Consider the following 21,726-nt stretch of genomic DNA (forward strand, 5'->3'; position numbering starts at 1 on the left):
AAATAGATGGGGAAACAGTGTCAGACTTTATTTTGGGGGGCTCCAAAATCACTGCAGATGGTGACTGCAGCCATGAAATTAAAAGGTACTTGCTCCTTGGAAGAAAAGTTATGACCAACCTAGACAGCATATTAAAAAGCAGAGACATTACTTTGCCAACAAATGTCCGTCTAGTGAAGGCTATGGTTTTTCCAGTGGTCATGTATGGATGTGAGAGTTGGACTGTGAAGAAAGCTGAGTGCCGAAGAATTGATGCTTTTGAACTGTGGTGTTGGAGAAGACTCTTGAGAGTCCCTTGGACTACAAGGAGATCCAACCAGTCCATTTTAAAGGAGATCAGTCCTGGGTATTCTTTGGAAGGACTGATGCTGAAGCTGAAACTCCAATACTTTGGCCACCTCATGCGAAGAGTTGACTCATTGGAAAAGACTCTGATGCTGGGAGGGATTGGAGGCAGGAGGAGAAGGGGAGGACAGAGGATGAGATGGCTGGATGGCATCACCAACTCGATGGACATGAGTTTGAGTAAACTCCAGGAGTTGGTGATGGACAGGGAGGCCTGGCATGCTGCTATTCATGGGGTCGCAAAGAGTCGGACAGGACTGAGCGATTGAACTGAACTGAACTGAAAGAGCCAGAGGTTAATGATTGTGGGCCCAGGAAACAATAAAGGTGAGATCCTTTTCTTGGAAAGTAAACTAAATCTGCCCTACAAAATATATTTATAGAGGGACTAAAAATCACTCTCTGGTCTCCAGTATCGACCTGCACTTAACTCCGTATTTCAAGTGAGGAATTAAGAGTTCCAATACCGCCTTTTCCCACTGCTTCTTTATACCTTTTCCCACTACTGCTTTATAGAGGCGAGAGGCAGTAAAAATTTTAAGAGCAAGGAAATTAAAAAAAATTAATCAAAAAATCCTGTTATTTTACAGTATCACAGATGTTTTCATTTTTCAATCTATTCACTTGTCTATTTGCATATTCATTTCGCCGCGTAGTCACAGCATCATGTGACAGTGCTTTTGCGGTCTGTTTATTCCCACTTTACGTCAGCTTTTAAAGGTAACTAGTATCCTTGCTGTCTTTTCCCGGGAACGCAACCGGAGGACTAAAGAAATAGCGCACCCGAAGAAAACCCGTGATTCAGCTAGAGGGGATCGGCAAGGAGTGGGTGAGGGCAGGGCGGAGGCGACCTCGAGGCCCCGCGCCCCGGGCCCCCCAATCAGGCCCCGCCCCGACTTCCCAGGGCTCCTGCCGACCAGGCCCCGCCCCACCTTCCCAGGGCTCCCGCCACCCCGGGCCCCGCCCCGCCGACTAGGTCCCGCCCGCTTTTCCCGGGCCCCGCCCCGGCCCGTCGCCATGTTGTTCCCTCCGTGCAGGACGGGGGCAACCGCAGACTGACCCGCGCCGTGCCGCCGACGTCTCCTGCCTGCTGGCTCCTCGACCCTCTTCACTTTTTTCCCCTGCCCCCGGACGGACCGGCCCGAAGCTGCCGAACTTATTCCGTGTGGCCGTGAGGTGAGCGGGGCGCCGATTCCCCTCGGGGCTGGGCGGGGGTTGGGGCCAGCTGCGCGGGCGTCAGGGTCTGAGCGGAGCCCGCCGACGGCGAGTGCGGCCTGGGTTTCGGGCACTGGGGCGGGGGGCGCGCGCGGCCAGTGCGGGTCATTTTTCCGCACCCCCCGGGAGAAGGGACGACTTGTAGCCCCTTGCCTCCTACTGTGTCTGACGCAGGTGGAAAGACGGGGTCCCACACCTACACACCCGGGGAGAGAGATACACGCCCCAAGACATACACCTAAAAGTCCTGGAGACGCACACGGGGAAAGAGATCCATTAGCAGCTGGCATCAGGGAGAGGGACACAGCCACACAAACCCCTAGGGGGGAGAGAGGGCATATGCTACCCGCAGGGAAACACGCATACACGGAGAAATCCACCCAGGCACCCCAAAGCAACCCACTCTGACGTGACTCACAGAAAGCAGAGGCGCGCTCGATTTGATATTGGCGACTTCTGACCTGCTTCCCAGGTGAACGTTTGCTGAGGTGTTAGTACCACTCCGGAGACGAGGGGGGAAATATAAAACTAATCCTAGGGGCTGGAGGCGGTTTGGGCCGTTATCGGATGCAGACTCTGGCCAAGGTTTCCGAATGGTGTTCTTCTTGTTCTTCCAACTTCGTTTGTTAGAGAGACAAGATGAAAATTTTAAGTGCCGATTTAATTAAGTCGAAGAGTATCAGTTGGGTTTGGGGTTGTGTTTTTTTTTTTTTTTTTTCAAGTGATGATACATCCCGTGACCAGAGTTCTTTTGAGGAATGACTTCGGGTAGTTTCCAAATCGTCACGTGAACACGCTCTTTATGTAGGATTTCGGTGGCCTGATAAAAATAGATTTTGGTTGCTTTTTAAAAAATTAATGAAAAATTATTTTTCGTGCTTGTCTTTCTCTGCCATCATAATTGTAGTGGAAAATCCCTAAATTGCCTGTACTCTCAGAAACTTTTCTGTGGAACAAAACTCAAGACATGAAGGAAGCTCAGTACTCTTCTGCCACGGACCTTTAAGGAGACTGTTTTTCGTTTCTCTTTTAGAACCTTGGGTTGAAGTTACCTTCACTACTTGTCTCAAACTCTGCATCTGGTGTGGCCGTCTGGTGTCTTCGGTTTTTTTTGTGTGGATATTGTATTAATAGTAAATTCCTCTAGTTTATACTAAAAAGCTTCTGGCTTGTTGACTTATTTACTTTGGAGAGTTTTGTGAGTTGGAGAGATTTTTGGTTTGTCATTTGTAAGGTTAGAGTAGACCGAGGAAAACTAAGGAGAACGCTGTTGGCCTTGACTCCTGGCCGAGTTCTTGGAGACTAAGGAAATACTTCAGTGCCGTTTGCTCTTGTCCAAGCTCTCCTCTTTCCATTTTTTCTTCCTCTGCCACTTTTTCCATCTAGACTGTGGTTCTCTGGAGGACTGAAGATAAGAGCCAGGATTCCGAGTAGGCCCCTGTGAATTTAGAGTGCTAGTGAGGGGTGGCATTTGACAACCTCTGCAGCCTTTTTGGTTCACACATGTGAGAGAGTGCTGCAGGCATCTATTGAGTATAGACCAGGGGTGCTGCTCAACATCCTACAATGCACAGGACAGCTCCTCACAGAGAGTTGCCCAGCTCAGAATGTTGCTTGTGCTGGGGTTGAGAAATCCCGCTTGACGTCAGTCCATGTAACTCCAGAGCTCACGGTCAGTGCTTCTCTAAGTCCTTCAAATGTGCTGTTGGTTCCTGTTTAGGAAACTTCCTGGACTTGGGGACTTGAAGAGATTTCCCTTGACTAAGAGACATATTCATTCATTTGATAGAATAAGAGTGACCAAAAATTGTCTGATAACAGAAATCTCCCCCTGCTCCCCCTTTCTATTTCGTTGGCAAAAGTGTTGGAAAGAACTCGAGGGGCATTCGGGGCCTTTGAAGCTGACTTAAGAAATTTGGTTTCGGTATTATTCGAATTGTCAGCAAACATTTTCTGAGTAGCTCTTCGGTTGCTGATAAAAAGGTGCTAGTGATATCAAGGGCAGTGGGGAGTCCCCCCCTCCCTGAAGCATACAGTCTGATCACAGTCATTTGTAAGTTGAACACTTGTGAATATTTACAAGAAACAAATCGAGAAGCCATTCTTGTTGAGCATAAAATTCTTCCTTAAATTAGCCTCAGTGGACAATAATTCTGCATGGATTTTATCAATGAATTCAAGAAATAAGCAATAAAAATTTTTAATTGATTTTTGCATTCTTTCCTGACTTTTTCCAGCATGTTTTCATCATGCCTAAAACTAGCCCCTTCAGTCCATGTACTGCTTCATTCTGGTGGCAGATGTAACTCCTAGGTGAACTTTGTGAGTGAGAGGAGTCCTAAAGGCTTGGCCCTGAAAGTTCCCTGGTGGCATATTAGGACTTGGGGCCTTCACTGCCGTGGCCTGGGTTCAGTTGCTGGTTGGGGAAACTGAGATCCTGAAAGCTCTGCAGCGTGGCCAGAAAAAAAAAAAAAAAGATTGGTTCTATTTAGGAATTGCTGTGAGAGTGTTATTCATTCGGTCAACATGGCATCTTTTGTGAGGAGCTTTGCTTTTTGCCTTGTGCTGATGGACACTGAGTGTGTTCATTGCCAATGAATAGATTTCTCTGCCTTGTATCAGGAGTTGTCTGCTGTGGGGCAGAGGGGATGCTGAATTATACACCTAAAAATGATTGCTATCAAGTGCAGTCTACCAAAGGGATGTGTGCTCTGTTACTACTGCAGGGGTTTTATCCTGGGGAGTATCAAGAGAATGGTGCAGGAGGAACACCCCCTGCTCTGGGGAGTCTTGCTCCATGTGCACTTGGTTTGCTGCTCTGGCCAAGTTAGGTCACCACATTTCTTTCTTTGTAACATTGAGCTGGTTGTACTTTGTAATGCCTGTGTGGATCTATGACACCAAGTAAAGACATCAAATTATTGGCTTCCAAGTACAGATATACCTCGGAGATATTTTGGATTTGGTTTCAGACCAAAGGTTTTGGTTTTTCACTGCTTATGAAAGTTACAAGACGTTTATACCATACCTGTGTGTTACGCCTAAAAAAACCAACATACACACTTTAATTAAAAAATACTTCGTGGCTGAAAATTGTTGGCCATCGTCTGAGCCTTCAGTGAGTTGTAATCTTTTTGCACTGCTGATATCACTGATCACAGATCACGGAAACAAATATAATAATGAACAAGTTTAAAATAACGCAAGAATTATGAAAACGTGATGCAGAGAAAGCAGTGAGCAAATACTGTTGGAAAATGGCGCTCATAAACTTGCTTCATGCAGAGTTTGCCGGAAACCTTCAGTTTGTAAAAAGCCCCTAATAACTGTGAAGCGCAGTAAAAGGAGGGCTGCCTGGAGTTCTGCCTCAGGCACGCTGGTGAAGCAACAGAAGGAAATAAGCCAAATGGAAAAGTGTGTGTGTGTCTGTGTGTGTGAGAAACAGGTCTCACTTGAAAGGTAGCTTGGTAATAAATTTGTTAATCAAAACCAAGGAAAAGAAAATAGAGCCTGTGACTAAGTAGATCATCAACAGAACATGTATTAAGAATTTTTTTTTTGAGGGGGGTGGTAAACTCACAAAAGGCCTCAAGGCGTTTGGAGAGCTGTGATGCAGATGAAAAGTCAAGGTTCCCTCGGGAGGACAGCTGGGGGAGCCAGGTGTGCAGGTGAGGGGGGCCTGGCTGCCCTGGGTTGGGAAGGGGAGGTTGGAGCTTGCCAGGGAGGCTGGGGGTGCCTCTGCTCTGGAGAGAACTTCCCCAGCGTGACTCTTGGCATTGCACGTGTTGTGAAGGTGAGCTCCGGGTGTTTGCACATCCTGGGTTCTTCCATTACCTTCTGTTAATTTTTTACCATGCCGGGTGCAGAGTAGGGCATGCTGGTGCTTATCACAAACATAGAGAGGATTACGAGCGGTAAGCGAATGTAGGTGAGGTCACAGCTAGATCAGCCTGGGCTGGGGAGAGCCAGCCCTGTGTCTGGGAAGAAATACAGAATGGAGCAAGGCAGGCCATGGAGGTTCACCAAACTGGCTGCCCTCAACCTGCTCGTTGCAGTGCAGGGACTCAGAACACAGGCCCCACTTGTGTCCACGGCCTGATGCCTTCCCAATGTCTGCTATTGTTAGAGGGGGATGGAGAAACAGTATGGAACAGCTTGCTACATTCATCCTGTGGCCACATTCATTATCCAGGAGTGAAGGAGAGCAGAGCATGGCAGCCAGTGAACTGACTGCTGGGTCTGTGTGGGCTGAACCATTTTCATCCCAGGTTCTTGTGAACTGGGTTAGGTTTTGGGGGAACAGAGGCTAAGGTCGTCTCCAGAAGGTTCGCTTTTGTGAGAGGGGCTGTATTTGTCAGTGTTGGAGAAGTCTGAAAAAGCGCCTTACAGATTTCTCTTCCTGGCACTTGCTCTGTAGAAGCATATCACAGATAATGGAGGGTTTGACTGCTTTAACAGGTTCGCAAATATCAGAACTCCCTGGAGTGCGGCATGCGGCTAGGTGACCACTCTCGTGGGCTCAGTCTTGCGCTGGGGTATGTAATCAGAGCAGTGACTAGGTGGACGCACCTGAACATACATCTGTGGTTTCATTGGAAGTCAGAACAGAAGAGCTGCTGGAAGGCCACGTGTTGGTAAATACAAAGCATTTCTAGAATGAGTTCCAGTACTCTTCAGTAACATTTCAGAATGTTTGGGAACAAACAGCTGCTACCCTCTTACCCTGTTCCGCATTAATATTTGTGCAGCACCTGATTTTTATCATACTAGCCCCAGGGAAGCCCGCCTCCCAAAGATAAGATGTCATAGAAAGGAATGTGGTGTGGTCTACCGTGAACTCATGAACTCCCTTTTGAGCGCCGGTTGTGAAGCATCCTGCGGACTGCCAGCACCTCTGTGACACCCTCTGAAATGTCATATAACCTGCCCTGCCCATTTCCCTGCACGCACTGTCACTTGCTGTCCCCTCCCTCATCATCTGGAGAGTTCCAGCCCCAACTCCTGCTGCGAACAGTTTATTAGGAAGTAGGTCTGCTGGTAGGGAGGGGGCCCCTGGGTGCCGAGGGGGTGTCATGGGGTCTCCCCTTGTGCTTTCTACCCAGCCAGCCTGTCTGTGTCTTTGCTGAGATGCGCCCCATGCCCTCGGGGCCGATTTCTCCTTGACAGCTGTTTCTCCCCAGGTAGGTTTCCTGGCTCTTCAGTTTGTCCCTTTACTTTCCATCTTCCTGGTTTTGTTGCTGTCTCTCACTACAGTTGTTCTCTTGTTGTCCTTTTTGGCTTTGTATATTTTTTTGACTTTTCTTTTCTTTTGATGGGAGTCAAGGTCACACGTGTCTGACCTGCCCTGTTCAGTTGTACCAGGGGGAAGTTATTCAATCTTTATGAACTTGGTTTATTGATCCATAAAGCATGGGTGGTAGCGTCTGCGTTGCAGGTGACTTCAAGGCGCTCTGTGCCAGGTACCTAGTAGATGCTCAGGGAACAGTGGCGGCTGATGTTATTGTAGTCATAGCATTTGTTATTTGAGCAAACAAGACGGTGGCAGTAAGTAGGGAGTGAACTGGACACGTTTCTTGTGTGGGTGAAGTGGGTAAGACAGAAGAAAGAGATTTTGAAAATGGGGAAAATAATTAGCTTGGTTTTTAGATCTGTTGAATTTGAATTGCCATCTGAATACATCAGATGACTGTATTATAAAAGGGGTTGGAATTCTTACCTGGCGCCCAAGGGGCAGAAGGGTGGAGGTGGACTTTAGGAATCACTAGGTTTTTATATCCCAGGAAGATATGGTTTGGGAAGAGGTAAAGGCATCATTGACACAACAGACATGAGTGAGCAAACTCTGAGAGAGAGGGAAGGACAGGGAAGCCTGGCAGGCTGCAGTCCTTGGGTCACAGAGTCTGACATGACTTAGTGACTGAACAACAACAAGGGCATCAACCTGGTGATATATATGCTCTAAGAGCCTCTTAGAAAAGGGAGCCATTTGGGTTGCAGAAAGCTAATGGGGTGAGGGGCAGAGAAGGCAGGGTAGCTTTATGGACAGTGAAGTAGGAAGCATTTTCAAGGTCATTGCCAGGCCATTAGACCTAACAGACAGTACTGGTGACTGAGTCCTGGCTAAGACTTGAAGGTCCCACTGATGCCTCTAGTTAGAGGTGTGGTATTTGCAAGACCCTTTCCCATTTGGGCCTCCATTATCTTACTTGTTTTAAAACAAATGCCCTCAGAAGGGTACTCCTTTGAGCTTTGATGCCAGGTAATACATTCAGACAAATTGCTCCATCTTAGAATTCACTGTCCACTGGGTGGGCCTCTGGTGAAGACACTGGTCAACCATGAGGTGTGTTTGTAGAAGCGTACACGGGGAAGTCCTCAGGGGGCACTTTTTTTTTTTTTTTCCGACTTGGTAACATTTATTCAATATTCTTTGAAATTAGCAAGAATCAGAAGAAGCACATATCAGTCAAATACAGCCACAAAAATGTCCTAGATATAAATAAAGATGCACTATAAGATACACTCACTACTGAAGGAATCGGTATGCTCTTACAGTTACTACCTCTTAGCAAGGAACAACTCCAACATAAATTTAATTTACTCACAATTCAAAAACCTTGACTAGTAGAGGAAAATACAGATTCAATTCGATCACAATTTGCCTCACTAGACCCTGTCATCATGTATGTTTTCTTTTTTTTTTTTTTGAAAAGATACTCAATAAAAAATTTTATTAGCCTATCATACTGGAAAAAACATATTAGTAATATACCTTATCAGTCAGGGTGTGGAGAAAAAGGCATTCTTATTTAATGTCAATTAAGAATGTAAATAGGTAAAATCTGTCTTCAGGACAATTTGACATGTTGATAAAATTTTAAATGCATGTATCCTGTATCCTTTTATCCAGAAATCCCTTTTAGAGGTATATACTTGTAAACTCACAAAATTTCATTAAATTATATGAATGAAAGTAATGAATACAATGATTCCATATTCTTTATTTTTTGACTTTTTAAAAATGATATAGTGTTTCTATAAAGAGACAGGTAATTTTTTTTTCTTATATTATACATGTTTTTTTTTTTAATTTTATTTTATTTTTAAACCTCAAACACTGTATTAGTTTTGCCAAACATCAAAACGAATCCGCCACAGGTATACATGTGCTCCCCATCCTGAACCCTCCTCCCTCCCCACACCATCCCTCTGGGTTGTCCCAGTGCACCAGCCCCAAGCATCCAGTATCGTGCATCGAACCTGGCTCAGGGGGCACTTTTTTCTTCGATCGCTTTAGGGCTGCGTGCACTTTAGGGGTTTTAGATGAGGACTGAGGAGAAGCCCTTGGATTGGCCTTTGGGAAGTCTCCCGTGACTTCTGCTGACGCTCGGGGGGATAGAGAGGTTGAGAACCTCCATTCAGTGAGCAGGTGCAGAGTTGATCAGGCACAGAGCGAAATGTGTCATGATGACGGAGTAAGTCTGGGCTCGGGAAGGTTTTTGTAAGCCAAGTCAGCTTCAGTACCTTGGTGGGGTACTGAAAAGTACAGCATCAGCGATGGAGACGTGTGATGAACTTTCTAGAAGGCTCCCTGCAGCACTCTGACGTTTCTTCTCGTTTTGACCTGGTGACGGTTTCCCAGCAGAATGGGAGTCTCTAATCTAGTTCAGTCCTATATGCCGGATATACAGCTGTTCTCTTGAAATAGATTTTCTTGGGAAATTCCACTCCTCTTACTTAATTTCTCTAACAGCCAAGAAGTTCTACCTTGCTGTGGCCTCATGCCTTGTGGGGAGTGTTGCTATACTGACTCTTCCCTGAGCTTACATGGAAGTTTCTCCAGCCCTCACCCCTTTTTGCTTCAAATTAAAGATAGCAAGCAGGTTTCTTACCTAACTTGAAGAGACGAGTCAGAACCAGGGCTCCCTTAAGTTACAGCGGATCATCGCAGATCATGTTCAGTTTGTGCTTCGTTGCTCTTAATATATTTTTCTAACATGCGCATTCACATTCATTTCTTTCACAACGCAGTCTTCTTCCTGAAATACCCTGCTCTGCTTCCTAGTGTAGTATTCCTATTTTATGACTTTTATTCATGTCTTTGCATTTTAATTTTGTCCCCCAAAGTGCAGCCTTAAAACTATCCCCACTCTTTTCTGTCAAGCATTTCAAGTGCCTTTTTCAGGTGTCTTCATTACAGGTAAATTTATGCTTGTTCCTTTTGAGGACTTCATTAAATAAAACGAAGAACAAAATGTTTTCCTCACAGGATTAGCAGTTTCCTGTGAATAAGTCTCTTGATTGAACTGTCACAGTTCATGGTCCAAGTGTAATATTAATGAAGTCTTATGGGTAAGGGAGAGAACCTCGAAACAGTAATGGCAAGTAAAGGTAAAAGTCTTGAGGGTTTTATGAACTACACAAATTAATCACACGAAATATACAAATATTGCAGACGCTTATTGATCGCTTCTTTTTTTAAAAAAAATCTTTAATTGATCATTTCTTGAGGTGCATACTCCATTAAGAATCTGATGAAACATTTTTGACTCTTTCCAGAGGAAGGCTCAAGCACAGTTCCATCCATTCACTCACCCTTGTCTCACCTATGATTCTAGAAGGTGCATTTTCCCCCTGCAGCTCTTTCATGGACTCTCAGTTAAGCACACTCCATGCCTGTACTTTCCAATGCAGTACTCATGTAGCAACTTAAATGTAACCGAATTGAAATGAGATTAACACTTCACTTCCTCAGTTGGACCAGCCACATTTCAAGTGCTCAGTAGCTGCATGTGGTTTGTGACTACTATATTGGACATAAGAACATTTCCTTCATCACAGAAAGTTGTGTTGGAGCACACTGCTCTCTATTTTCAGGATAATTTAAGAAAATTGAGTTCCTTAACCAAATCTGTTTTTATCTCCTCTCTTCTCCCTACCCATTCACTCCACCACTGTTAATGATTAGTTAGTATATCTAACTACAAAGGTGCCTTGTTTTAAGCAAAACTAAGAGTTTATATTTCTACTAGATGCCTGATATTCATAAAAGAGCACTCATGGAACGACTTCTTTAAGTAGGATGAGCTGCTCTGACTTCGTGATATAGCGTGGTTTGATTTGTACAGTTTTTTCCTTCTCTAGCTGTCTCTGAGGCAATGCTCAGTGGTCACCTAGATAACGTGTTTTCATGTGGCAAGTTGTGCCTCCCAAGTTGGTCTGTGCCTGTGCTATTTGCTTAATTCATTTTGTTATGCTCCACTTCTTGCTGTAGAGATAGTGCGCATTATTGTACTTAATGACTTCCTTGACATGCCTTGTTCAGCAAGACACCCAGGAAGACCGGAAATAAGAGTGGAGCTAAGTGGCTCTTAAGCGAGACACACCTATATTGAGAGATAAGGAAATAAATACAGCCTAGGTGAAAATAGAAACGATGGAGGGATTAATCATGCTTTTGTGGCCTTGGTTAGTTTCTTTGAGCCTCAGTGTCTCAAGCTGTGATATGAAATAAAGTGGCGTGCCTCTAACTGGGACATTGATGAGTGAGTGCAAAAGAAACATGTGATTTTGAAAAGAAGAAAAAAAAAGATCTGTTCCTAAATTTAAGTCAGGAGTGATAAATTCAGTTTAAATTTTTGGAAATGAGAGTTAGTCAAGGGGTTTCAGATTTGAAAACCTGAGAATTTGAGGAAGCCGTTTATAAACCTAGCATCCTTTCGGCAGCTTGTTAACAGGAATGTGGGTCTTCAGCGTTTGCTGTTGCATTCCAGAGTACTTATTTTAAAGTGGTTTTCTCATTTGAGTTTCAAGTAAGAATCAATTTTTTTTTGTCTTCTCCCACATATTTTAATAGACCTCAAAAACAGAATGGGGGAAGAACTGATTGAATAGAGAAACAAAAAACTAAGTACGGAAAGTACAAAGAGAAAAATAAGAATAGAATAGCAAGAATGAAGGAGGAAGTAGTGTACTCATTGTTCTCAATTTAGCATTCATTTGGTACCTCAGCATGTGGAAAGCTGTGTACTAGATGTTGCAGACCCAAAAAAGGGCCCGTGAACGGGTGGCATTAGGTGTTGTGTGTCCCTCCAGGGAGTTGACAGTGTAATTAGGAAACTATAAGTGAATGAGAGCTGTAATAGAAGTGGAATGATTATGAAAATGAAGAGAAAGATTAGGTTGTGAGGGACGTGGCAAAAGTGGGCCTGTAGATAACTAGGATTTTCATAGCTGTCAAGATGTGGGGAGGGAACTCCTAGTGCAAGATAAGGGCCTGAGCAAAGGCTGGACAGTAAACGCCTGATAGGTTTGGGGGTGGTGACCTGTAGGGTTATAATTGGGACAAGCAGGTAGGTATGTGAGGTTGGAGAGCTCTTTGAATGTCGTGCTCAAAATCCTATATAATAAAAGTAATAAAGAAAGAAATGGGTTTTGTTATGTGTACGGATGGAGGCAGTTAGGTCCATGACCAATAAAAAGGGTCTACCTTTAATCCACACAAACATTTCTGTTTGAGATATATATCCTCCATGCTTGAATTTGACTCCCCCTTGGTTTATTGTTATAATCAGCTTTGGAAGCCAACATGGAGATAGAGACCAGAGAAAAGGCTCCTCTACACTATCCGAACAGTTGATAGTGCAAGATAAAAGTGCACGATTGAAAAGTTGGAAAAGAGTGTTATAAAAAGGAAAGGGCTGGCATTCAATGCTCTCTTTTTATCTTTAGTTTTGAGGTATCTGTTGAAAACATAGTTCATTTTCTTTCCTGCCAGTAACCTACTTAACCAACTTCCCATTCAGATGAGTGTGCACCATAGTTAACCTTCATTGTTGCCAGCACATGATCTTGTAATTGTGACGGAGTATATATTGTGTGTGTAACTGGCTTATTGAAAAGGTTACTGCTGAAGGGACAAGGAGATCATTTGTGGCACATATAAATTAGGGTCTTATTGCTAATTCTCAGGCTGAGTGTGTGTGTGTGTGTGTGTGTATCAATAAAAATGTCTAGATTAGTTATAATTCACATACAATAAAGCTCACCTTTTTAATGTGTACAGTTCAGTTGTTTTTAGTATAGACACTAAATAATGCAATCATCACCACTAATTCTGGAGTATTTTTGTCATATACCTTCTCCCCACACACACACACACAAAGAAACCTGTACCCATTAGCAGTCACTCCCCATTCCCTGGAACACAAATTTACTTTCTGTCTCTGTGGATTTGCCTATTTTGAACATTTCATGTAAATGGTATAATGTATGGCCTTTTGTGTGTGGCTTCCTTAAATTATCATGTTTTTGAGGTTCATCCATGTAGTTGCATGTATCAGAACTTCATTCTTTCCTGTGACTGATTAATCTTCCATTGTATGGAAAGGCCACATTTTTATTATTCATCAGTTGATGCACATTGTGCTGTTTCCATGATTTGGCTATTATGATTAATACTATGCTCTTCATGTACATGGCTTCCCTTGTAGCTCAGTTGGTAAAGAATCTGCCTGCAGTGCAGGAGACCCAGGTTCAATCCCTGGGTTGGGAAGATCCCCTGGAGAAGGAAATGGCAACCCACTCCAGTATCCTTGCCTGGAAAATCTCATGGACAGAGGAGCCTGGTGGACTGCAGTCCATGGGGTCGCAAAGAGTCGGGCACGACTGAGCGACTAACACTAACACTATTCATGTACAAGTTTTTGTGTGGATGTGTTTTTATTTCTCTTGAGTACATACGTAGGAGAGTACTGCAGTCCATGGGGTCACAAAGAGTCTGACACAACAGCTGAACTGAACTGAACTGATGGTAATTCTGTGTTTACTGTTTTGGGGAACCGCAGATTGTTTTCATTATCATTGCACCATTCTGCCTTCCCACCAGCAGTGTATGACAGGTCTAGTTTTCTCACATCCTCAGCAACACTTGTTATTGTCTGCCTTTTGGGTGTGAAGCGGTATCTCATTATAGTTTTCATTTGCATTTCATTCCTGGCTAATGATATTGTCCATTTTTGTCCACTTTTAAATTGCTTTTTAAATTATTATTTTAAGAGTTCCTGGATACTGGTCCTTTATCAGGTAAATGATTTTCAAGTATTTTCTCCCATCCTGTGGATTGTCTTTTCACTTTCTTGATAGTGCCCTTTGAAACACACAAGTTTTAGATTCTGATGAAGTTCATTTGACCTATTTTTTCTTCTGTTGCTTGTGTTTTGGGTTTCATGTTGAATTATTTTTAATATAATCTGAGTTATAGAAAAATTTAGGAAGCAGTTGTCCTTAAGGTCTGGTGGATAGCAGTATTTGAAGAAAATTTAAAAGAAAATTATTTCTATTTCAATTACAGCATTCAGTCAAGCTAGGCTTTAAGTGAAAATGAAGTTTTAAAAAATGCTTCTGAGTTTGCCAACCCCTGCCCAAATTGCAGATTCAAGAGCAAAATAAATGATTGTTCTTGCTTTAAAAGAATACTTTTGATATTTGAAAAAGGAGTATGAGTGTGAAATCAAGTCAGGACTTTAAAGACTTGGTGTTGATTGTTCGAGATTTTCTTGCAGACTTTCATGTTAACCTATGAACTTTTTACATGGTGTCATCACGGTGTACACATTCTTTGGATTTATTACTTAATGCATTTCTACAGACCTGTGTCTCCAGTCTAATCAAGGGCTGCAGAGCATCCCCAATTATGCATTTAGGTCATTTCCATTTGCTCCACTGGGAACATTTTTGCAATTTTTTTTTTCTCCTTGCTTTTTTTTGAGGGCGAGTAGTTTTAGAATGGTATGGGGATGTATTTTTGGTGTAGAGTTTAGAAAATGGACGGTTCAGGGAAAAATCTGGGCATTTTTATCGTGGTATAAGACATTTCCCTTAACTGAATCTTTTTCGAGATCTTGCCTCTTTACAAACGTGAAGTTGCCCTGGGAGGCACGCTGATCTCAGTATTGCCTCTGCATGCAGAGGTGCCTGCGGGGGTGCCAGGAGCGCAGGGGCAGGGTTTCCGGGGAGCTGAGATCTAGCCGCCTGGCCAGGGGTGAGCGGGAGGAGGGGTTTGGGGTGAGGAGCTTACTGCAGTCTCTAGTAGGAGGCCAGCCACCCCAGAGCCCGCTGACACCGTCGGTGGTTGGAGAGGGATGGTAAGTGAGCCACCACCACTCTGCCTCTGGCCTCCCTTCTGCCCTCCCCATATAGCCTGCTCTTGTGATCGCAGACAGATGCTTTTCTGGACTCCGCATCTGCTCAGGGATGTGGGTAGGCTCACTCTGAGGGCATTGGCAGAAGTCTTTTGGTGGCCTGCCCCTAAAGTCCCGTGGCCGCACAGCTCGTTCCTCGCTCCACCCCCCCACGGCGCCCCCCACTGCTGGCTCCAGGTGGTCTGCCCTGGGCTCTCCCTGGCCACGTGGGTGCCTTTGCACCCCGGTCCTGGTTCCAGTCATACCCCCCCTGCCCCAGTTCCTTCCTCCTCCAGCCGGAGCTGTGCAGTGGTCAGAGCCACTTGTCAGGGTCAGAGGCCTCTGGGGTGGACACTTGCACCCCTTTCCTAGCTGTGTGACCGCCAGCAAGGGACCTCTCTGAGTCAGAGTCCTCATCCCTAGGGTAGCTGGTGGCGAGTGGATGCAGAAATGCAAAGTCAGTGGCCTGAAGGGCTCAGTCATTGTGAGGGTGGTGGTGGTTTTGTCCTTAACTCCCAAATGTCAAGATTTTGAAGGGTTTCGTGTTTTTCATTGATTGAATTTATAAGTTGAAGGCTGCTTCATATAAGTCCCACAGAAATGCCCTTTGCTTTTAAAAAAGGGAGGGAGAGGAGTTTGAAACTGTTGGTTTAGATGGAAAGAGGCTAGTGCTTTAGCACAGCCTAGTTGGCCCAGGAAACCTCCACAGTGAATTTGGTGTGTGGGACTAGGCTCCTTTGGCTTCCTAATGTCGGCCTGCATTGCCCTCTCATTTGTTCTGCCTGTGACTCTTCTAGAAATTTGGCTGAAGAAATGGCCATGAAAGAAACCTGTCTGGTTTCCATGAAACTATCAGTAAAGGCTTTTTCATGTGTTTGTTCCACAGAAGCTGTCTGCGCTCAGGCCATGAGCCTGGCACAGTGGTGAGCCGCTTTCCCTGGTGTCCGTGTCTCAGTGAATCTTTCCTCAGCCCTCCGGTAGGTCCTGCTGTCGCCAGAGTCCCCAAGCTGCAGGGTGTCCAAGAGCTTGGCCGTGGGTACGGGCTCTTGGGCTTTGGCACAGGGAGCTAGTTCTCCTTTCTGCCAGTGGCTTTTGTTAACTCACAAAGTTTCCCCTCTGCTCTGGCTGCCCAGAAAGAAGCTTCAGGATATTCTGCGCTGCCTTAGCCCAGATTTTCCTGTGTCACATTAAGTGCCTGTACCTTGAGTGGTCCTTCTTTTATCCTTGTTGGTATTGTTCAGTTGCTCAGCTGACTTTGCGACCCCATGGGCTGCAGCATGCCAGGTTTCTCTGTCCTTCGCTATCTCCCGGAGATTGCTCAAACTCATGTCCATTGAGTTGGTGATGCCCTGATTTTATTCTCTGGAATATGATTATTCTAAATCACTCAAAATTTGGGCAGAATTTGAACAACGAATGAAATGTTTTACATTTCATCTTAACCAGATTTTATATTTGTCTGAATGGGATACTTAGAAAAGTAGGGTGGATGGGGACATGTACTTCTTAGAAAAAACAAAGTGTATTTGATTCTAGGGCTACTTTTAGGCTGAGAAAGTTCATAGACAGCTTGCAGGTGCAGTTTTCCTTTTTTTTAAATTTATTTTTTAATTGAAGGATAATTGGTTTACAGAATTTTGTTGTTTTCTGTCAAACCTCAACATGAATCAGTTATAAACTAAGAATCTAGCTACTAATATAAGTCAGACATTTCTTTTACTTTTTAATTATTGTGTTTACTCTTAAAATTATGAAAACAGACTGAATGTATATTGCTAAGGTGAGCTTTCACATTTTTTCTTTGCAGATAATGATGATGTTTGAACTGAACAATTAAGGTAAGATTTATGGCCTGTGTGTTATGCTTTTCTTATTTAGATTTCTTTATAGTGTTTAGCTGATTGGGAAAGTCATATTTTAGCTTGGGTGAAAATTATTGCCTTTGTGCAATCCTAAACTGAAGTATAAAAGGCTTCATATTACATTTTAAGGTAAGTCTTGAAAAGAACATAGCAGGATACCTTTATTCATTCAGCTTATACCAAAGAGGTTTCAAAGGATTCTTCTGTTTTTAGAGAAGAAAAGGGGAAAAATTTTAATGTTCATAAGCTAATTATGTTATGTTAATGATAGATTGCATCAAGCTAACTTTTGTTAGATGTCAGTGGGAAATAAGATAGTTTGTATAATTATCTTTATCATATGTGTGTCTATATTCAGTGCTGCAGCTAGACTGAGAGAGTTGTGTATGTCTATATTAGTTGTTTGAGCAAATGCCAACATACTCCCAAATAGGATATCTGCTGCTGCTGCTGCTAAGTCGCTTCAGTCATGTCCGACTCTGTGCAACCCCAGAGACGGCAGCCCACCAGACTTCCCCGCTGGGAGGCCCCAAATTATATATGGGAAATGTAAAAAAATGTACCTATTTCCTGGTGTGTGAGTCGAGCATATCCCAAATCCCACATTATTATGCAAGAAGAAAAGAACTATCGAAGTATCCTGATAAAAGTTATGATTACAAATCTCAAGGAATTTCTAAGACTTAATTCGGTAGATATGTAACCTCTCGTCTGGGTGGAGGTTGTTAGATTGCACAGTCTGGTTTATAATGTGATGTAAAGATACCAACAAGTTAATGCTGTGCAGTGGAAGTTTGTGTCTAGCAAACTAGACACTTAACTAGAGACTTAACTAGAGTCCTAGGGTAAATGGTAGACTAGAATTGAGCACGTCTTTTACACCCTTACAACACAACATGAAACGTCCCTGTTTATGTATCTTGAAAACCCTGGGAAAGGAACAGTCCTCAAATGAGAGGCTGCTGGGGGAAGTTTACAGTGTTAGGGATGACAGAGCGTTCTGAGGGCCAGGTTACTTAGGTGTAGTGGGTGGGGTCGCCAGCAGGGGGAGCAGCGTGGGCCAGGATAAAGGTGAGTATGTGGGCTGAGCCCGTGGATCTGAATTTCACTTCCACTTGACAGTGCATTTCTGAATGGCTGATGCTGAGAATGGGGAACAGGACCAAGTGTCTTGCCTTAGAAGTTGGACTTAGACCAGAGTCTGGAAGACCACTGAAGAATGTTAAGGAGGGGGCATTAGCAGATGCTTCCCCAGTAGCTCAGTGGTAAAGAATCTGTTTGGAATCCGCCTGAAATGCAGGAGTGGCAGGAGACGCAGGTTTGATCTCTGGGCTGGGAAGATCCCATGGAGGAGGAAATGGCAACCCACTTCTGTATTCTTGCCTGGAGAATCCCATAGACAGAAGAGCCTGGCGGGATATGGTCCTTGGGGTCGCAAACAGTCGAACAGGACTGAGTGACTAGTACTTTCACTTTCCCTATGTAAGAATAGTTGGTGTGCATTTTTGGTTTTGCTACTCTTTTTTTCTGGGTTGAAGTCATGTAAGCAAGATTCCAAAGAATTAAACAAAGGAACCGATTTAGTGCACTGTTACTGTGTCAGGAAATGAAGGGGTTTGAGATAGTTTCAGTTTCCTTTCTGACAGTAATTTAGCCTGGGTGGTGGGCAGAGCCATGTGCTGAGGTTGGAAAGTCTCCAGGTAGTATGCTCCCTGATTGCCTCACCAATTTAAATTGTTTAGATTATAGTAGTAATTACTGTAGTAAGTAATTTCAGAGAGCCAATACGAGGGGCAAGTTGCTACATGTTTGTAAGAATAGTGTGGTAGCATGTAGTAGGAGATGAATTCTTGCTGGTTATGGGGAATGTTCAATTACATTATACTGGGTCATGCTTGTGTATACCAGGAGATTGCCAGATAATGTTTGTTTACTGCAATGATTTATTTTTTCTTTTGGGTGACGTGGCTCAGCATGTGGAATCTTATTAGATCCCCAACTAGGGATCGAACCTGGGCCCCTTGCAGTGAAAACATGGAGTCTTAACCACTGGACCTCCAGGGAGGTCCCTACTGCAGTGAATCATCCTAGTCAATATAACAATTATTGTTCATGCCTTTGCTACCTTCCCATTGAGGGATTCACATTATCTACTTGCATGTGAAAGTTAATTGCCATTTTTGCTATAGGGCTGTGCTATCCAGTACAGCTGTTTGCTCTTTAAATGTGACTATTCCAATTAGTTAAGACTATAGAAAATTTAAAATTCATTTCCTTTCTCCCAAGTTGAACTTGAGCACAAGTTCAGTGCTCAATAGCCACATGTGGCTAGTGGCTGTCATATCAGACAGTCCACATGGAGGGTGTCTCCTTTGTTGCAGAAAGTACTGTTAGATGGTACTAAAGAATGTCTGCTTTTACAAATTTTCATATCTTAAAAGCCATTTTATACTGAAATATTTACAGACTACATGCTATAATTTGATTCAGAATAATTTGGGAGAAGGGAAAATGGGACACTATGGAGCACACAGGATTTGCTGTAAGTTGATAATTGGCAAAACTAGGTTTAGGGTCTGTGCGGTATCATTAATTATTCTCATTATTCCAAAATTGTGTATGTTTGACATTTTCCATAATAAAGAGTTAAAATAGAAGCCTTAAATAAGAACAACACTCCCACCAGGCTGTAAATAGGTGTCTGAATCTTCATATGCCACGCCACCCCACCCTTGCCCTCCTCACTTCCCCAGGCTGGTGCACGGGGCAGTCTAGTCCTTCCCCAGGGCTTCCCCTTAAAGCATGGGCACCATACCACATTTTGGTTTAAGGTTCATTGCATCCCCCCTCGAAATACAAGTAACAAACAGCCCAGGCTCGCATTTGTTCAAAAGTGTTGGAGCTGCCCAAACGAATCTTATGGGTAGAATGTGGTAGGTTACTATATTATGATAAAAATTCCATTGGTGCTGACGTTAATGTTAGCAAACTAAGTGTCCCCAGTGAAGAGAACAGAGTCCTTTACTCAAGTGGTTGGCTTTGGTCTGTTCACAGCCGGATCAGTGAACTCTGTCTCCTGTTCCCTGCTTGCCAGCTCCTATGCTGATAGTGTTGGGAGAGAGACAGAGGGGATTGTCTGGAAGCCCCCTGGCCTGAGAGGAAAGCCATCAGTGAACACGGGCACCATGCCACCAGAGGGCGGTTTGTAGTTGCTCTGGAAATGTGCCCACTTCAGTCTCCTGCTGCCTAACAAATGGTGGCAGGGCTTGTTGTGAGCTGAGATGATGGTTTGGGGGTTAGACTCAGCTTTGAGTGCCAGCCTCAGTCAAGGGTGACCGGAGGAAGGGGAAGAACAAGCCCTCAGCAGTGGTTGTTGGGAGTGACGGTCGGATGGTGCCTGGCGCGAGGTGCAGAGCTCAATAGGTGACATCTCTTGCTGTCATGCATTCCCTGCGTTTTCTTTCCCTTAGCACTGATGTTCAGAGAGGCACGTGGAACTAGGTACAGGTCTAACAGAATGTAATGGTACTCTTCTGTTTTACAGGGTTCCACAGTCAGAGATCTTGAGATTAATAATGGCAGGAAAATCATCGCTTTTCAAAGTCATTCTCCTTGGAGATGGTGGTGTTGGGAAGAGTTCTCTAATGAACAGATATGTGACTAATAAGTTTGATGCCCAGCTCTTCCATACAATAGGTGTGGAGTTTTTAAATAAAGATTTGGAGGTGGATGGACACTTTGTCACCATGCAGATCTGGGACACGGCTGGTCAAGAGCGCTTCAGAAGCCTGAGGACGCCGTTCTACAGAGGTTCTGACTGTTGCCTGCTTACCTTTAGTGTGGATGATTCTCAGAGCTTCCAGAACTTGAGTAACTGGAAGAAAGAATTCATATATTACGCAGATGTGAAAGAGCCCGAAAGCTTTCCTTTTGTGATTCTGGGCAACAAGGTTGACATCAGCGAGCGGCAAGTGTCTGCAGAAGAAGCCCAAGCCTGGTGCCGGGACAACGGCGACTATCCCTACTTTGAAACGAGTGCAAAAGATGCCACGAATGTCGCTGCAGCCTTTGAGGAAGCAGTTCGAAGAGTGCTCGCTACCGAGGATAGGTCGGATCCCTTGATTCAGACAGACACGGTCCGTCTGCACCGGAAGCCCAAGCCCAGCTCGTCTTGCTGTGGAAGTTAGAGAGGTAGCCAGTGTGACCTGACCAGCTCACCCACATGCACAGATGGGCTCTGGGCGGAGAAGAGGGTACGCGTGTGCAGCAACGCATCACATACTCAACCATTAACCGTGCTGCTGCCTGTCAGTGGGTGGGGGAAGCGACACATCCCCTCACGGGAGAATCCATTTACTCAGTAATGGCGCCTGACACGTACCCATTGTAACGGCTATCTAATAATGTTTAATTTAAATATGTATGTTACAGAGCTAATAAGTGAAATGACCAAGACTTTATAATTAAAACACTTAAGTATCCTAGAAGTTACTGTCTTTTCCCTGGGAATATGGAGAACTACTTTTTCTATGTGTATATTTTTATGTAATTAGCATTCTGTTCCTGGTTCAGGGAAAGCATGTCCTAAAGCAATAATGTTAGCTATTAAAGATTAAAATTGAATGCATTTGCACTGTGGTTATTTGATTTGATTACTACTTCTTTCTCTTTATGTTCGTTTTTTCACTCTGCGTATCAGAATTGATCTATCGAGTAATCACTTGTCATTTGTGAATGCCACACGTGAGCCACACCCCCTTCAACACAGAAGCCAGCTTTTATCATTTTTGGAGGAAATCCTACTTCTGGCTGGTACTTGGTGTGAGGGTAAACAAAGACCTCTTTATTTGGGCATGTATTTATCCAGTGTCACTGAACTGTGTGGTGATTTGGTCCCAAGGAGATCTTTTGTCAACTCTGCTTCAATGACCAGACTTATTGATAAAGCAAATCATGGTCTTTTGTGAGTGCTGTGCCCTTCACGCTGATCCTGCCCTGCAGAGACACACCGATGCCTGGGCTGCATGTGAGTGAGGACAGCACCCAGGCCTGTAGAGCAGTGGGTGATCAAGGGACATGCTTTTGTGGGGGTGGGCCTGTGGCGGGGGAGTATGTTTTGGGAA

General features: G+C 44.2%; 1 protein-coding gene across 2 annotated transcripts; it reads left to right on the top strand.

Annotated features, from left to right (window-relative positions):
- Window positions 1-1,329: 1,329 nt before the first annotated feature.
- On the top strand, window positions 1,330-21,230 carry RAB9A (RAB9A, member RAS oncogene family). Of its 2 annotated transcripts, XM_055563745.1 has the most exons (4): window positions 1,331-1,521; window positions 15,628-15,718; window positions 16,549-16,579; window positions 20,148-21,230. In XM_055563745.1, the coding sequence occupies exon 4, from the start codon at window positions 20,179-20,181 to the stop codon at window positions 20,788-20,790; it is 612 nt and encodes a 203-aa protein (XP_055419720.1). In that variant the 5' UTR covers window positions 1,331-1,521; window positions 15,628-15,718; window positions 16,549-16,579; window positions 20,148-20,178; the 3' UTR covers window positions 20,791-21,230. The 2 variants fall into 2 exon arrangements, with proteins under 2 accessions (XP_055419721.1, XP_055419720.1); XM_055563746.1 differs by lacking the exon at window positions 15,628-15,718 and having other exon boundaries at window positions 1,330-1,521.
- The last annotated feature ends 496 nt before the right edge of the window (window positions 21,231-21,726 follow it).

The sequence above is a fragment of the Bubalus kerabau genome, chromosome X (assembly GCF_029407905.1).
Source record: "Bubalus kerabau isolate K-KA32 ecotype Philippines breed swamp buffalo chromosome X, PCC_UOA_SB_1v2, whole genome shotgun sequence".
Taxonomy (NCBI): Eukaryota; Metazoa; Chordata; class Mammalia; order Artiodactyla; family Bovidae; genus Bubalus; species Bubalus kerabau.

Bases quoted from the DNA above. Each gene is read 5' to 3' on its own strand.
- RAB9A (XM_055563746.1), top strand. From the start codon at position 20,179: ATGGCAGGAAAATCATCGCTTTTCAAAGTCATTCTCCTTGGAGATGGT.